At 47.1% G+C, this 18,093-nt stretch overlaps 1 protein-coding gene across 2 annotated transcripts in view; it reads left to right on the top strand.

Moving 5' to 3' along the window:
* The window catches only part of ABL1 (ABL proto-oncogene 1, non-receptor tyrosine kinase), a 195,772-nt gene that overhangs the window by 168,425 nt on the left and 9,254 nt on the right, over positions 1-18,093 (top strand). For both annotated transcript variants that reach the window (XM_017849909.1, XM_017849910.1), the window contains exons 4-8: positions 1,520-1,792; positions 11,346-11,430; positions 12,076-12,253; positions 14,079-14,263; positions 17,594-17,746. In XM_017849909.1, the coding sequence (XP_017705398.1) occupies positions 1,520-1,792; positions 11,346-11,430; positions 12,076-12,253; positions 14,079-14,263; positions 17,594-17,746 (874 nt within the window). The remainder of the gene's footprint in view (positions 1-1,519; positions 1,793-11,345; positions 11,431-12,075; positions 12,254-14,078; positions 14,264-17,593; positions 17,747-18,093) is intronic.

The raw sequence follows: 18,093 nt of genomic DNA, 5'->3' as shown, positions 1-18,093 counted from the left end.
TTTTCTTCCCTTTTCTTTTTTTTAAGTAATAAGATACTACAGTTGTAGTCGGGTGCACTGGCTCATGCCTGTAATCCCAGCACTTTGGGAGGCCGAGGCAGGCAGATCACGAGGTCAGGAGATTGAGACCATCCTGGCTAACACGGTGAAACCCTGTCTCTACTAAAATTATGAAAAATTAGCCGGGCGTGGTGGTGGGCATCTGTCGTCCCAGCTACTCAGGAGGCTGAGGCAGGAGAATCGCTTGAACCCGGGAGGCAGAGGTTGCAGTGGGCCGAGATCGTGCCATTGCAATCCTGGGCTATACGGCGAGACTCCGTTTCCAAAAAAAAAAAAAAGATACTACAGTTACAGCTAAAGCTTGATCCTGTTCCCTTTTCTCCCTCACGTTCCAAGCATTACCACTGTCCCAAATCTGTTCCTTCTTCCCACGTCTTTGCAGTTTGGGCAAGTCTTCTGAACGCCTAGTCGTGATTTTAAGTCTTCTTTCCACCTTCAGTGAAGGGTGGCTGCCCTGAGCAAGCCAATAGATTCAGTTATGTGCCTGGAGTCCAGATGTTTTATGTGGATTTTCCTGTGGAATTGTTTTTGGTAAGGAAGTATTCCCTTGCCACACCAATGAAAAGAGAAGAAAACAGGTAGCTGGCACCCCCTGCATTGTTGCTTTCTGCCAGCCTGCTCCTTCTCCTTCCTCTCCATCTCTGTTGTGTCCAGATGCAAACTCTACATGGAGGGTTTGACCCTAGGTCCTCACCTGCTGTGGCTCTCACACGGGGACTGAATGCTCATGTGTTGTAAATCCTTCCTTTTGCTTCCTCGTGTTGGATGTGTTTAGTGGTTTTCATCTTCTGATCACTATTTCATTCTAGGTTTATCCCTTTTAAATTATAAATTAAATCAATTCTTTGCTTTTCCTACCAGCAACTACCCACCAAGTTCTACTGTGTGTTAATTTAATCAACAGTTGTTTATTGAGTACTTACTACCTGTTGATTTCCTGTACTCAACATTGGAATGAAAACAGCTTAAGGCTCTGCTTTCATGAAGCTTCCATGCTATTAGGTGGAGACAGACAGTAATTAAGCAGATAAACAGGAAATTATGAGCTAGTGGTGGGTCTGTTGCTGAGAAGTAAAGACAGGTGGTAGGATGACCCGTGCTGCATGATGACTTTAGACTGGATGGTTGGGGAAGACTTCACGGACATTAAAACTGGCCTTGGAACGGGAAGCAAGAACTGGGCATGGAAGATGAGGGGTTGGGAGATTTCAGGCAGAGGGAGCAGCAGCAGGTGCAGAGGCCCTGAGGCCCTTTATTGTGTCTTTCTGCTTGAGCAAGTAACTTAGAGCACACGTAGAGAAAGACAGCAGAAGTGGTCTCCTAAACTCTGTTCTGTGTGGAGAGCTGCTTATGTGAGGTTTAGCTGTGCAGTGAATTAAGGCTCAGCCAAACTGGCTCACGGGAGCTCTTTGAGCTTGCTTGTCTCTGTGGGCTGAAGGCTGTTCCCTGTTTCCTTCAGCTCTACGTCTCCTCCGAGAGCCGCTTCAACACCCTGGCCGAGTTGGTTCATCATCATTCGACAGTGGCCGACGGGCTCATCACCACGCTCCATTATCCAGCCCCCAAGCGCAACAAGCCCACCGTCTACGGTGTGTCCCCCAACTATGACAAGTGGGAGATGGAACGCACGGACATCACCATGAAGCACAAGCTGGGCGGGGGCCAGTACGGGGAGGTGTACGAGGGTGTGTGGAAGAAATACAGCCTGACGGTGGCCGTGAAGACCTTGAAGGTAGGCTGGGACCGCCGGGGCCGCCCAGGGTACTTGGCGGGGTCAAGGTGTCTACTGGCATTAGGCGATGCATCTGCCCGGAAGCCTACCTCCCGCCTGCTGTCCAAGGGCTTCATTGGTGCCACGGAAATGACTTTTCCGTCTTACATCATCCTTGTGTCTTTGTAGGAGTGGAATCATTCTCATAGTCCGAGTGTATTTCCACATATAGTGAGAGCTGACAAGCACGGAGGGGTTTTGGTGTAAAAAGATTAGTCATTTGGAGAAGTTTTTCTCATTCTATGGCAAGATTATTTTAAAGCTGTGGATTTCCATGCTGTTCGTGCGGCATGGAGATCACTTCCTACTGAGAGTTAAGGAGGAAAAAAAAGATCTCTGAGTTTTCAAAGATTTAACCAAAATGCATTTGATTCTTCTGTGGATTTTTGTTGGCTGATTTGGAAGGCAGGTGCCCTGGGCATCCCCAGTGGGTTCCAATTCTGCAGCTGCCCAGACTCCTGCAGGCAGAGGTGGAAGTGCCCCCGCTAGAAAGGCGTCCAGGAAACTCGATTTTTACCAACTCAGATAGTCTGGTCTTTCTTGTTAACTGGGACTTTACCCTCTCCACTAATGAATAGTGTTTGTAGTTTCCAGGCAGGTTTTTTTCTTCTTTTGAAGTTCTTTGAAACCCTTAGGACGCCAAGGGAAAGACGTTTTCATTTTCAGCCCTCTGCGTTCTTCAAAATGTGTTCCAGGCTTTTCCCTGTGGCGAGGGTGTCCCCTAGTGTTGACTTACATTATTTCCACTTGTTTTAAATGAACTTTGATTACCTTGACCTGTGCACAGAAATCAACAGAGGGAGCCCCTTTTTAAAGCTATTAGAAAAGAACGGAAACATCCTCTGGGAAAAATAGAGCTTAATTTGTGCATGTCTCAGAAGTCAGGTGCACTCATTGAGACTGGTTGCAGCCACATGCCTGCCTTTTAGGGACTCTCTGACTGACCTGATGCCTTCACCCAAAGACATAGTGAAATGGGAAGTATGATTTCTGGCTGGTATAAACTGGCTGCTTTAGAGAAGATATCACATTCTTTAGTCCTGGAAACCAAAGGTGGCTCCCTGATCTCTTATTCAACACGTGCCTGTCTTTGGGCAGGACTGGCACTGGGGTGGGGGCATGGGTTGGGTTACGTTAAGGACGGACCCTGGATATTTCTCAGATAGGACTCTTTTCTTTTCTTTTCTTTTCTTTTCTTTTTGAGACAGAGTCTTACACTGTTGCCTGGGTTAGAGTGCAGTGGCATGATCTCAGCTCACTGCAACCTCTTTTCTCTTCTTTTCTTTTCTTTTTCTTTTTGAGACAGAGTCTTACTGTGTTGCCTGGGTCAGAGTGCAGTGGCATGATCTCAGCTCACTGCAACCTCTTTTCTCTTCTTTTCTTTTCTTTTCTTTTTGAGACAGAGTCTTACTCTGTTGCCTGGGTTAGAGTGCAGTGGCATGATCTCAGCTCACTGCAACCTCTTTTCTCTTCTTTTCTTTTCTTTTCTTTTTGAGACAGAGTCTTACTCTGTTGCCTGGGTTGGAGTGCAGTGGCAGGATCCCAGCTCACTGCAACGTCTGCTTCCCAGGTTTAAGCAATTCTCCTTCCTCAGCCTCATGAGTAGCTGGGATTACAGGCACCTGCCACCACACCCAGCTAATTTTGTATTTTAGTAGAGATGGGGTTTCACTATGTTGGCCAGGCCGGTCTTGAACTCCTGACCTCAAGTGATCTGCCTACCTTGGCCTCCCAGAGTGCTGGGATTATAGGCGTAAGCCACTACGCCCGGCCCTGGACTTTTTCTTAATTGAATAAATATTTATCAAGTTCCTCACTTCTATTTGACGGTTCCTGGGCTCAACACTGGGATTAGAAAATGAATGGGACAGAGTTCTTCACCTGAGGCATGGCGTGGTCCAGGTAGTAGAAGCAAGAATTGCAGCGCAGCAGTTCTCCGGACACCACCAGGGGGTGAACAAAGGAGGGACTGGGGGGCTGTGCAGGTGCCCCAGCTCCTTGGGTTGCACAGGGTTGAAGACCAGACCCAAAAAATGGGGCCTTGACTGACTCAGCAAACTGAGAAAGGCCTAGATTTCAGCACACTTTTACCAGGATTTGTAAAATGAAGGTAGGTTCAAAGCGCAAAATACACTAGATTTCAACCAGTAAAGGCTTGTCTGAAAACTTCCAAGATCAGGTTGCACAACTTGACATTTGAGGAAATGCTACTTCAGTAGATGGTGCTGTGGCATTGTTTTCTGAACAACTGAAGGGGGCCAGGCGTGGGGGCTCACGCCTGTAATCCCAGCACTTTGGGAGTCCGAGGTGGGTGGATCATGAGGTCAGGAGATCAAGACCATCCTGGCTAGCACGGTGAAACCCCGTCTCTACTAAAAATGCAAAAAATTAGCCGGGCGTGGCGGCGGGCGCCTGTAGTCCCAGCTACTTGGGAGGCTGAGGCAGGAGAATGGCGTGAACCCAGGAGGCGGAGCTTGCAGTGAGCCGAGATCGCCCCACCGCACTCCAGCCTGGGCGACTGAGCAAGACTCCGTCTCAAAAAAAAAAAAAAAACCAACTGAAGGAGGACACTCCAGAGGAGGGTACCTATTGGAGACCAGTGTGGTTTGGGGGGTGGGTTTCTTATATATCACTGAATCTAAAGTGGGTGCCTTTCAGAATGTGCTTTACTAATAATGTGTTACTCTGCTTTTAATTATACTTCTAATAATTTTTCCCAAGAACCTCATTAACTTACGATCTCACAGTTGGTAAAGAATTACAGGATGTCATTGCGTGGATTTCTGTGGGCAGTCACCTGGATTGGTATCTAATTAGGGAAAAGGCAATATGTCCCTTTCTGGTGGTGTGTTAACTGAAAATACGGTACTAAGCAACTGCTAAATAAATCAACCCTCCTTCCTCCTGGCCATGTGCAGAAACATCCCTGCAGTATGTTGCCTATTTGCCACATAAGATTAGTGTAAATATTGGTCATTTACCTTTGCTATGGAAGCTGAAATTGCCGGGCATGGTGGCTTACACCTGTACTCTCAGCACTTTGGAAGGCCAAGGCTGGTGGATTGCTTGAGCCCAAGAGTTCAAGACCAGCCTGGGCAACATGGCAAAACTCTGCCTTTACAAAAAATACCAAAAAAGTTAGCCAAGCCTGGTGATGCATCTGTAGTCCTAGCTACAGGCTAGGACATGGGAGGCTGACATGGGAGGATTACCTGAGCCCGGGAGGTTGAGGCTGTAGTGAGCTGTCATCACGCCACTGCATTCCTGTCTGGGCAGCAGAGTGAGACCCTGTCTCCAAAGAAAAAAAGAGCTGAAATCCTGGAGTGGATTCTAAATCATGGCAGTAGCTAACGTTCAGCTTTCATCGTGCCCTTGCTGTGTGCCTGGCAGAGGCCTCTGTGCTTACTACGCATTGCATCTCATTGAATCCTCACAACCTTAAGATCCTTCCAGGGTTGAGCATCCTGAACCCTAAAATCCCAAATCCTAAATGCTCCCAAATCCAAAACTTTTTGAGCACCGGCATGCAGCTCAGAGGAAATGCATATTGGAACATTTCAGATTTTGGGTTTTCAGATTTGGGGTGCTCATCTGGTAATATAGTGTGGAGATTCCCAAATCTGCAAAGATCCGAGCTCTGAAACACTTGTAGTCCCAGACCTTTCAGTTAAGGGACATTCACCCTGTATCAATATTTTAATGCTGAGAAAATGGAAGAGAGAGAGGTTAAGTGACTGGCCTGGCATCACACAGCCAGGAGTGGCAGCATCAGGATTTGAACCAGGGCACTCAACTCCAGAGCTCATCTCTTCTTTTTTTAAATTGAACCCAGGTTCTTATTTCTCGAACACTATAAAAAATGTACATAAGCCACAGTTATGCCTTTAAAAAAAATCACCTTTTCCCCCACTCTCCTCCCATCCAGCTTGTTTGCTATCGCTGGCTTCTCCAAGGACAGAGCCAGAGTCCTCCTTTGCCAGCAGGGGGAGCAAGGGCCTACTTTTAACCATGACTCCATAGTGAACAAGTAAAACAGCCTTGGGTCATGTACCTTTCAGGCAGAAGGAAGAAGGAAGAGAACAGGAAAAAAGGAGGACACTAGGCTGACCCCTACAGATGGGAAACTGGAATTACAGCAAAGGTTCATTGGGAACTGCACCCTTGAATTTTGACAGTATTGGGCAGGACATAGTCTTGCTATCTGTGTTAAAGGGAGGATGTGCTTAAGAAAACCAACAGTCAAGTGCAAGAAGCTCTAATTTTTTTGAGGTGGGGGAATGGGTTCTCACTATGTTGCCCAGCTGGCCTCCAACTCCTGGCTCAAGCAGTCCTCCCACTTCAGCCTCCTGAGTAGCAGGGATCACAGACTTGTGCCACTGTGCCCAGCTAAGAGCCAGCAATTTTTAAATGAGCTGTATTCGCAGTTTGTACATCAGTGTTTTTTTGTTTGTTTGTTTGTTTTCTGTCAATCAGTTCTCTAAGTAATAGAATTTGGAAAAGACCACTGGTGATCGAGCTGTGGCATTTAGCTTGACTCATGAGCTAACTGACAAATTTACTAGTTAAACAGTGGAAAATAATGTACAGGATGTATTTTTTTGAATAGGTTATCCTGCCCTCGAGTTCTGTGTCTTTCCTGAGTCCGCATATGTGACAAACGGATCTCTGTCTTCTGTTGTCCACATCATGTGTCTTGGCAGTTGTTCCTTATTGATACACATAAGATTGTCTTGTTTTTGTATGCATATATTTTAACATGTACCAACTTTAGTGGGCCTTTGTCTTATTTCCAATATTTTGCTCCTCTAAACAGCAGCACAGGGATTCCCCTCATTTGCATGTATGTTAAACTGTCCTGGTGGGTCAGCTTCCTGAAACTACCGGATCAGGGACCATGTGCATGTATGGCCTTGACCATACTGCCAGAGCACCTTCCAAGGAGTTTGTGTCATCAATTTGCACTCCCCAGTGGTGTTGAGAGAGTGCGCGTTTCCTCCACCCAGCACAGTGTGTTTCGGTTTTATTTCTCCCAGGAAATGGGTGTTACTTGGGAAGCTCCAGAAAGAAGCCGAGAAGAAGGGCAGTCATACACTTGGCAGTTGTACGCAGTGGCTCTCTGGCTGCACAAGGAGGGCCACGCATAGGGAGAGAGGCCATGCAGCTCAGAGCCTGCTGTTGCCAGGTTGCACTTACTCTTGAAAGACAGGCATTCCTTGCAGTGGGTTCTCCTCTGGCCAGGGAGATGAGTTCTGGGGGCTCCTCTGCGAGGTGGTCTCTCATGGGCTTTCCTCTCGAGCTTCAAGTCCCACCTCTGGAATATGAATCGCCTTCCTCAGTCTAACTCTGTCCAGTGTTTTGTTTTGTTTTGTTTTGTCTTGTTTTTGAAACGGAGTCTTGCCCTCTTGCCCAGGCTGGAGTACAGTGGCGCCATCTCAGCTCACTGCAAGCTCCGCCTCCCAGGTTCAAGCAATTCTCCTGCCTTGGCCTCCCGAGTAGCTGGGACTACAGGTGCCCACCACCACGCGCAGCGAATTTTTTGTGCTTTTAGTGGAGATGGGGTTTCACTGTGTTAGCCAGGATGGTCTCGATCTCCTGACCTCGTGATCCACCCTCCTCGGCCTCCCAGAGTGCTGGGATTACAGATGTGAGCCACGACACCCGGCAGGCAGTCTCTTCAGTGTTTTTAGCCATGTTGATCCTGATTCATCTGATGGGTGAAGGAATATTGGAAATAGGGGTAATCCCTGTGGTGTTTCACTGTGCCTGTAACCTCTCTCACCTAGCATTTGGTTAACCAGAAACAGATGTGGAAACTGATCTATCGGTAGATAATGGCCCTGCTCAGGGAGAGAGATCCCTGCTGAGAGGGAGCCATTGAGAGCCTGCTACACAGAAACTGCTGGAAGGCCAAGCCATTTCTTTTTTTTTTTTTTTTTCCCCAGAGTTTTACCCAGTTGCTCAGGCTGGAGTGTAGTGGCGTGATCTCGGTTCCTTGCAGCATCCTCCTGGGTTCAAGCAATTCTCCTGCCCGAGCCTCCCCAGTAGCTGGCATTACAGGCTTCTGCCACCACACCCGGCTAATTTTTGCATTTTTAGTAGAGACGTGGTTTCACCATGTGGCCAGGCTGGTCTCAAACTCTTGGCCTCAAGTGATCTGCCTGCCTTGGCCTCCCAGAGAGGCCAAGCCATTTCTAAAAACAGGGCTCTTTTTCATGCTGTAGAATACCTATGCTTGAGGGTGAGCAAAAAGGAGGAAACTGATTAGAAAATACCTGTGAGGGCTGGGCATGGAGGCTCACACCTGTAATCCCAGCACTCTGGGAGGCTGAGGCAGGCGAATCACAAGGTCAGGAGATCGAGGCCATCTTGGCTAACATGGTGAAAACCCGTCTCTACTAAAAATACAAAAAAAATTAGCTAGGTGTGGTGGTGGGCGCCTGTAGTCCCAGCTACACGGGAGGCTAAGGCAGGAGAATGATGTGAATCCAGCAGGCGGAGCTTGCAGTGAACTGAGATTGTGCCACTGCACTCCAGTCTGGGCCAGAGTGAGACTCCATCTCAAAAAAAAAAAAAAAAAAATACCTGTGAGATGTTGAGTCTAGGCGAATGCATCTGTGAATAGACAAACAACCCTAGTATTCATTAAAGAACCAGCCTTTGTTTTCTATGAACTGTCTGTTCTGTCTGCTCAGGAATAGAGATAAACTGCCTTAATAGTAATAAAAGCAAGCACCGCTGAGTGAGCACTGGCCGCATTCCAGGAACTGCTCTTGGCACTCTGTGCACAAGGGAGATACTGACATTCTCTCTGTTGTGCAGATGAGAAAACAGACTCAGAGGGGTTGAGTAACTTACCATGGTCACACGGCAGCAGAGCTAGGTCAGTATAATTCACAAGTCATTCTCTTAACCCCTCTGCCGTACCACCCAGAATGTTCATTTGCATCTGAGCCAGCCCAGTCAGTCCATGCAAAGAGAGGCCAGTTGACCCATGTCCCTCCCTAACAAGCACAGAAGAGACCAGGCTGAAAATTCATAGCTTTCACTCAAAGTGTTTCCTTCACCCTCATTCATCCAAGTTAGTTTTATTTTACTATATAAAGAGAATTCTCTTCAACAAAACGATAGGAAATTTTTTAATGAAAGTAAAGGAATGTCACAGAATTGCATCAGGATATTTCCAGTTTAACACAACTACAAATGTAGGCTGTTTTGTTGTTGTTGTTGTTTTGGTTTTCTATTTTGAGATGAAGTCTCACTTTGTCTCGCAGGCTGAAGTGCAGTGGTGCAATCTCAGCTCACTGCAACCTCATCCTCCCGAATTCAAGTGATTCCCCTGCCTCAGCCTCCCAAGTAGCTGGAACTACAGGCATGCGCCACCATGCCTGGTTAATTTTTTTATTTTTAGTAGAGATGGGGTTTCAACATATTGGCCAGGTTGATTCTGAACTCAGGTGATCCACCTTGGCCTCCCAAAGTGTTGAGATTATAGGTGTGAGCCACCGTACTTGGCTGCTGTTGTTAATAGTTAAAATTATAAATTGAACAAGGTCTGATTCCAGCAGGGGGAGACAAATTCACATTGATTTTTCTGTAAGAAAAGGAATTATTCGTACTTTCCTCTTGTGTGTGTTTTTGTGTATGTAAGAGAGAAAAGAGACAGATGAGAAGAGGGCTGCCTTTGAAAGCCATGTTCCTTTTGCATGTACATGCCTGTCAAGATTATTACTTGGTCTTTTAGAAGAGGGTCAGTAGCTATAAAAGCAAATGGTATTTATGAAATGATTTCATTGTGTGTGGTTTATTATGTGGTCTTCAAAAAAGAAAAACCCCACTTGTTTAGAAAGCTTCCTTCGAGAGCTACTTTTTAACCATATTGTTGATCAAGCAAGATTCTTAAAGCCCCAGTCCTGTACGTGAGCAGCATTGAATCCCCAGATGCTGGCAGGCGTTCACTGTCCAGCCTTTGACATTAGCATGTCACCCTGGTAAATCAAAGCACTCCATGCCAAAAACAGCATGGTCTGCTGAGCACGTTACCGAGCAGAGAGGGCTCAGAAGAATTAAACGGCCAATGGGGTGGCGGCAGGGGTGAGCTCTTTCCCCCTCGGACAGCTTGGCACGGTGACTACCAACGAGGTTTAATTGACATTAAGAGCAGCTCACCATTTTTAAAGAGCAATAAATTGTTTCCAAGTTTCAGCCTCTCGGAGCCCTGAGCTAAGAGATAATGGGCTGACACATAGCCTCATTGGTCACGCTTCACTTGTAAACAGGATTGGCCAAAGCAAGAAGGCTGTAAGTAAAGGTTGGCCCGTCCTCTGGAAGCCTGCTCCACAGCAGGGTGGGGAACTGGGGCAGCCACAGCAAGCAGGACCGTCAGGACACTGTGTCTCCCAAAGGGGCCAGAACATATAAGGTTCTACGTTTAACAGAAAGTTGATCAAGCCTTCCTCTTTGGGGAGCCTAATTTTTAAGCCATTCACTCTGTTTCCCTGCACAGTCTTTCTCTCCAAACTCTGTTGAAACTTGGAGGCATCTCGCTTCCTCTCTTGGCCTCTGTAGCCAGGTTTTCGCAGCAAACAGACCATATCATTTAACACCCACCTGCTTCTTGTTCTGATGGTTGGCTCAGTGGACAGTTCCATTTTTTAAGTCAAAAAGAGGCTTAGTGATATAAGCCAAGGTCAAGGCTCTGTGTGATGGGCTCTCCCCAGGGCTCAGTGCCACGGCACTTCAGACTTGACCCCAGACTGAAAAGATGAGAGGACCTGTAGAAGTCACGGCCTGTCTGTGCTGGGCCCATGCTCCTATCTTTTACTCCCCCTTAGCATTTAGATACTGTGGACTTGTTAAAATATGACATGTACTGATGATCCTTGTGAATTTGTTGGTAGGGGAGCTGCTGGTGAGGATTATTTTAGACTTTGAGTAATTGACCTGACAGACAGCGATGACTGTTTCATTAAGAGCCCACAACCATGTGCCAGGACAGTTCAACATCCTCTGTTGCTACCATACTTCGAGACTTCGTTCTTTGTGATGCGGTATCTCTTTCTTGTCATCAGGGTCTCTTCCCTATCAGATTCTTCAGGTGATGTTTTTTAGGCTGAGTGTGTTAGCACCCCTTAGAAACCAGGTTCCCTGGGGAAAGAGTGCCATGTCTGTGGTGTTTGCCCGTATAGCTCTCCCATGCCACCATGAACTCCAAGAGGTGGGGAAGCACATGTGGCCTGCCTAGCAGGCACCAGAAGCAGGTTCTCCATACATGCAAGCCAGCTTTGCCCTGTTGCCCTGGGGGAGAATTGAAAAGTTTGTCCCCAAAGGGGAAAATTCTTTGTGCCATCAGGTTGCTGTTCAGCTGTCATGGAACCTGTTTGCAACAATGTGGCTGTCACAAAAGGCAGCCCAGGACAAGTGTGCATTGAAGCTCCATTTTGCATTAACCATTCAAGTACTTACCCACTGAAAAGCACTTCCTGAAATAATTTCACCCTCGTTTTTTCTTCTGCAGGAGGACACCATGGAGGTGGAAGAGTTCTTGAAAGAAGCTGCAGTCATGAAAGAGATCAAACACCCTAACCTGGTACAGCTCCTTGGTGAGTAAGCCTGGGGCTCTGAAGAGAGGGTCTCACACCACACCTCCAGGGTGACACAGGCGCTGGGGAAGAAGCACAGGTGGCTCACTGCATGAAGCTCGTTGGAACACTTGTGCTCTGCTGACGTTCAACCGCCAGTAAAATGAGGCCTGTATAGGATGGATGTGTGCGTGTGTGCATGTACGCACATGTATGTGTGAGAGACAGAATGTGATTATTTTAAGTGGATACCTAAAAGCAGTCAAATGCAAATCTGAAATTAGTTTCTGAAACTTGGGCATTTTCCAGAGTGTTCTCACTGAAGTGATTCTGTAAGTAGACATATAACCATCAGACATAACCATTCGGGGGTAAACTGATGGTGGTGAAGATGATTTGAGGCAGGGCCAGGTCTGCTTCTGAATTCTGTGGCAGCCTCTCCCTGTGTACATTCAAGCTCACTGGCTTGAGAAGAAGCAAAGAGGCTGGCCACGTCCCTCCCACATGAGCACAGTCTCAGGACACGGGTGCTTGGGACCGTGTTGGAAGTCGGGCCCAGGACTGAGGGGCAGAGTCAGAATCCTTCAGAAGGCCTTTTCTTTAGACAGTTGTTTGTTCAGTCGGGAGCGGAGCCACGTGCTGAAGTCCTTGGTGTCTTGTTGGCAGGGGTCTGCACCCGGGAGCCCCCGTTCTATATCATCACCGAGTTCATGACCTACGGGAACCTGCTGGACTACCTGAGGGAGTGCAACCGGCAGGAGGTGAATGCTGTGGTGCTACTGTACATGGCCACTCAGATCTCGTCAGCCATGGAGTACCTGGAGAAGAAAAACTTCATCCACAGGTAGGGGCCTGGCCAGGCAGCCTGCACCACGGAGTCGCAGGGCGTGGAGCCGGGCAGCCTTTTACAAAAAGCCCCAGCCTCGGAGGTCTCAGGGTGCAGCTTCTAACCTCAGTGCTGGCAACACATTGGACCTTGGAACAAAGGCAAACACTAGGCTCTTGGCAAAGCCAGCTTTGGGCATGTGTCCAGGGCTAAATTCAGCCAGGCCTAGACCCTGGACCAGTGGAGCAGCTAATCCCCAGAGTAAGAAATATTTCATTTTTGAACCATTTTGGGCTAAGTGGAATATTAAATGAAGTTCATAAAAGGCATCCTTCCTAATAATCACAGCCCCTCTGAAAGAGAGTGCTCATTGTTCCTCCGGGGCCAGCGTCCATCAGTAATGGCCTCTTCCTGGGAGCCACTGGCATTACTATTACACAAACTCATAGGAACAACCAGTACGTGGCTTTTGTTTTTTAGTGTGTGTGGTTTTTTTCCTGCTTTCTCTTTATTATCTTTTCATTCTCCACTTGCTGTCCTCTGGTTCAGGGATGTTTCCACAATTGTCAGAATTGTATATATGGAGATCTAAATTAAGCGTCTTTGCTGTTTTAAACCCTGAAGTGTTTTGACCTTCAAATGTTCCACAATTATCTCGGTCTTCAAATTCTTTGCTGGTGGAAATGGCTTCCTAGCAAAGCGACAGCCTGTGCAGGACAGTGCCTGATGGGCTTTGCTGGCGTCTTTTATATGAGATGTTCTCCACACCACCGCTGTGACCTTTCCTACCCAATTAGCTCAAGTATGAAACCTCTATATGAGATATCGTAGCAAGGAATAAGGGTAGCATGTGTGAAATGCTGGCGGCTCCTTGTAAGACAGATTTTCTATGCTCCACGAGAGCCTGATCCAGATACCCCTGGCTTTCAGGAAAGTGAACCCTCTGATGCTGCAAATTGAGATTGCTTGACTTCTGGTTTGCTTGGCACGGCCGGGTCTGTTCCTTCTTCATTCAAGCAAACTTAAAATGCTTTACCAAAATCCTCTTAGGCACAACTCTTCTGTATTTAATTTCACTCTCGTTGGTGATGATCAGGCTATCTCGTGCAGCCATCGCCTCAAGCTGCTGCCTCCTGTCATTCCCCTCTTCCCGCTTGCCTTGTGATTTCATGGTTAATGTTCATGAACCAAAGATTAGACTCCTACCTCCCTGGGAGAATCAGGAAGTGAGAGGAAACAGATGATACAGGAGAGAGTTTTTGGGATACATTTGGGTACGCATCAGGATGAAAGAGAGAAGTAGGAAACACAGTTTGGGTAAAGAATGTCATGGGCTTTGTTTTATTTTGTCCCATCAAGTCTGGATAGGACAAGTGGAGATGCACTCTGATAGAAGTTTCTTGCAGTCGAGGACTGGGCTAAGCGTTTGTCTCTGTGCCTGGCATAGAGTAGCAATAACTGCACTTACTATTCTTGACACATCAATCAAAGCATTTAGCATATAAATTAATTACACTCACAGCAACCCTAAGAGGTGGGTGCCGTTATTATTGTCTTCATTTTACGGATGAGGTAACTGAGTCCCAAGGTAATTAACTTGCCCCAGGTCATGAGGCCAGGGAGCCCGCTCCCAGCACCAGCCTCTCGCAATGTTGGGATCTATCTCAAGGTGTGTTTGCTGAGAGGCTGGCACTGTGTTAATTGCAGCGGGCATTAATACAAACTTCCAGGGCACTGGACTCAATCTTCCCATTGTCAGCATTGCACCTTTGCTCAACAGTGGTGGATTTGTGAAGTGGAAAGTTGGCAGGAGCTCTCATGGGTGGACATTTTTCTTTCTTAGAGATCTTGCTGCCCGAAACTGCCTGGTAGGGGAGAACCACTTGGTGAAGGTAGCTGATTTTGGCCTGAGCAGGTTGATGACAGGGGACACCTACACAGCCCATGCCGGAGCCAAGTTCCCCATCAAATGGACTGCACCCGAGAGCCTGGCCTACAACAAGTTCTCCATCAAGTCCGACGTCTGGGGTAAGGGCTGCTGCTGCACTGAAGTGGTCCTTCCTGGCTACGGGAGGGTTTTTTTTTTTTTTTTTCTGCCTCTTTCTTGCTCTTCCCTTTCTTTTCTTCCTTTCTTTTTGTTTTTTTGAGAGGGAGTCTCACTCTGTCACCCAGGCTGGAGTGCAGTGGTACAATCTTGGCTCACTGCAGCCTCTGCCTCCCAGGTTCAAGCAATTCTCCTGCCTCAGCATCTTGAGTAGCTGGGATTACAGGCGCCCGTCACCACGCCCGGCTAATTTTTGGTATTTTTAGTAGAGATGGGGTTTCACCATGTTGGCCAGGCTGGTCTAGAACTCCTGACCTCAGGTGATCCACCTGCCTTGGCCTCCCAAAGTGCTGGGATTACAGGTATTAGCCACTGTACCCAGCCACTTTTTTTTTTTTTTAAACCTTTGGCCTGAGGTCCAAATATGGTGCACAGTGTATCTGCTGATCTGTCTGTTAAAACAGTCTCCTCTATGAGCCCCCTCTCCATGTCTTTATTTCCCTTGCTGTTTGTTTATTGAAGAAACCATCATTTGTTCCGCAGAGTTTCTTATGTTCTGAGTTTTGCCCATTGTCTCCAGTGGTGTGATTTAATGTTCCTCTGGCTTCAGTATTCCTAGTTAAGGGAGGCTGAATCTGGACAGCCTCATCACATTCAGGTTTGACTGTTTTTCTTTTAGTAAGAGTGGATCAGAAGAGATGGTGTGCCCTTCCATCAGTAGACATAAAATGCTTGATTTTCTTTCTTTTTGTTTTTGTTTTGTTTTGTTTTTTGAAACGGAGTTTCGCTCTTGTTGCCCAGGCTGGAGTACAGTGGCACAATCTCGGCTTGCTGCAACCTCTGCCTTCCGGTTTCAAGTGATTCTCCTGCCTCAGCCTCCTGAGTAGCTGGGATTACAGGTGCCTGCCACCACCCCTGACTAATTTTTGCGTTTTTAGTAGAGGCAGGGGTTTTACCATGTTGGCCAGGATGGTCTCGAACTCCTGACCTCGTGATCTCCCCACCTCGGTCTCCCAGAGTGCTGGGATGACAGCTGTGAGCCACTGCGCCCGGCCCCAAAATGCTTGATTTTCTATCTTTTTAAAATTTTTTTGAGTAATTTTTAGCAGTTATTGATGTACAGTGCCTAGATCCAATAGTTTACTAGGTGTTGCCAGATGGGAATTCCCTAATTCTGTCATTCCTCTTCAGTTGTTAGTGGAATACTTGTATGAGGAGAAACGGTTCCTCATCTGTTTGGTTACTCAGTGGTACAGTTCATATAGGAAGAGCAGGATCAATTCTTGCTTCTTTGGTTTTATTTACCAGTTTTTTTTTTGTTTTTTTTTTTTTTTGAGGCGGAGTCTTGCTCTGTCTCCCAGGCTGGAGTGCAGTGGCTGGATCTCAGCTCATTGCAAGCTCTGCATCCCGGGTTTACGCCATTCTCCTGCCTCAGCCTCCCAAGTAGCTGGGACTACAGGGGCCCGCCACCTCGCCCGGCTACTTTTTTGTATTTTTTAGTAGAGACGGGGTTTCACCGTGTTAGCCAGGATGGTCTCGATCTCCTGACCTCATGATCCGCCCATCTCGGCCTCCCAAAGTGCTGGGATTACAGGCTTGAGCCACCGTGCCCGGCCTTTTACCAGTTCTTAAAATAACAAATTAGTTTCTTTTTTTTGGAGACAGTCTTGCTTTGTCACACAGGCTGGAGTGCAGTAGCGTGATCTCAGCTCACTGCAACCTCCGCCTCTTGTGTTTCAAGCAATTCCTCTGCTTCAGTCTCCCAAATAACTGGGATTACAGGTGCCTGCCACCACTCCTGGCTAATTTTTTTTTGTATTTTTAGTAAAGATGGGGTTTCACCATGTTGCCCAGGCTGGTCTTGAACTTCTGAGCTCAATCTGCCCGCCTTGGCCTCCCAAAGTGCTGGGATTATAGACATGAGCCACCATGCCCTGCCACAGGTTAGTTTTTTTTTTTTTTTTTGAGATGATGTCTCCCTCTGTCGCTCAGGCTGGAGTGCAGTGGTGTGATCTCAGCTCACTGCAAGCTCCGCCTCCTGGATTCACGCCATTCTCCTGCCTCAGCCTCCCGAGTAGCTGGGACTACGGGCGCCCGCCACCACGCCCGGCTAAATTTTTTTTGTATTTTTAGTAGAGACGGGGTTTCACTGCATTAGCCAGGATGGTCTCGATCTCCTGACCTCGTGATCCGCCCGCCTCAGCCTCCCAAAGTACACAAGTTAGTTTCTTAATACCCTTCAGTGGTGGCCAGTTAGGTTTTTGTTGTTGTCATTTGTGGTATTATTATGAACTCTCAGATTTATATATATTTGATGTGTTTCAATCCACTGCAGTTATTTTCCCTGTTGATACTCAGATTGTCTCATTTTAGCCAGTGGGAACTTCACATTAGCTCCTAGTCATTTTGACATTACCTGTGTAGTTTTCTGTGACATCCATGCCCTCAAATGACAAGATTATTGCAGGTTCATTCTGTGCCCCAGGCCTGAATCACCCGTTTCTCCAAGGAATCTTATCCTTTAATGGGAAATGGAATTTCAAGGCAACAATCTGAGATTTCAAAACTTTCGAAGATTTCGTAAGATTTTTATGAAATGTTTAGAGTTAGAAGGGGCTTTGGAGATAGTCTTGTGCACCCGGAAAGCAGTGGTGGCCAGTTAGGCACAGAGCTGGTTGGTCACAGAGCTATGAGTTAACATGGCCGGCTGACTTCCAGTGCCAGTTTCCTTCTACCACATATCCCAGCAAGATGGTCACATTACCTAAAATACCCCACAGGGTCTGATAACTCATCTTCTGCCCTCCTCCGGCATGTTTGTCTGTGGGGTAAGTTTACTGAGTCTTGTTCTGTCCTGGTCTTCTTTTTTTTTTTTTTTTTTTTTGAGATGGAGTCTTGCTCTTATCGCTCAGGCTGGAGGAATCTCGGCTCACTGCAACCTCCGCCTCCCGGATTCAAGCGATTCTCCTGCCTCAGCCTCCGAAGTAGCCGGGACGACTGCTGTGCACCACCACACCTGGCTAATTTTGTATTTTTAGTAGAGATGGGGTTTTGCCATGTTGGCCAGGGTGGTCTTGAACTCCTGACCTCAAATGATCCTCCCACCCCAGCCTCCCAAAGTGCTGGGATTACAGGCGTGAGCAACTGCACCCGGCCTTGTCCTGGTCTTCTGATGATAAAGAGCCTGGTAAAATGTCAGCTTGGGCTGCTGCTGGGGCCATCCCTTCTGAGGTCTGCTGCAGATGTAACCGATTTTAAATGTAGTGTAGCGAAATGCTACACATCTTGAACAGCCTCTTTCGGTTTTCTTTCAGCATTTGGAGTATTGCTTTGGGAAATTGCTACCTATGGCATGTCCCCTTACCCGGGAATTGACCTGTCCCAGGTGTATGAGCTGCTGGAGAAGGACTACCGCATGGAGCGCCCAGAAGGCTGCCCAGAGAAGGTCTATGAACTCATGCGAGCATGTAAGCCTTCCTCAGCCTGTTCTCACAAGCATATGTGGGCATTCCAGGAAATTCCAACCATGCAGGAGTGTGTACACAAAGTTGAAAGTTTTTCCATGAGCTCTCTCCATTCCAGTTCTTCAGAAGCAGCTAATGTAGCCATTTGATACCTATTGATCTTTATTTACAGATAGATAGTATGTGCGTGACTTGTCTTTTAAAGCAAAAATGGTATTGATAGATACCAAACCTGGGTGTATTCCTAAATACAGATTCCTGGGCCCTACCTTCAGACCTTCTGCTATAGTAGCTAAGCTCACGAGGTGATTTTTTTTTTTTTTTTTTTTTTTTTTTTTTTTTTTTTTTTT

Source organism: Rhinopithecus bieti, unplaced genomic scaffold (assembly GCF_001698545.2).
Source record: "Rhinopithecus bieti isolate Rb0 unplaced genomic scaffold, ASM169854v2 scaffold_31823, whole genome shotgun sequence".
NCBI lineage: Eukaryota > Metazoa > Chordata > Mammalia > Primates > Cercopithecidae > Rhinopithecus > Rhinopithecus bieti.
This window is presented reverse-complemented; position numbering and strand designations above follow the sequence as displayed.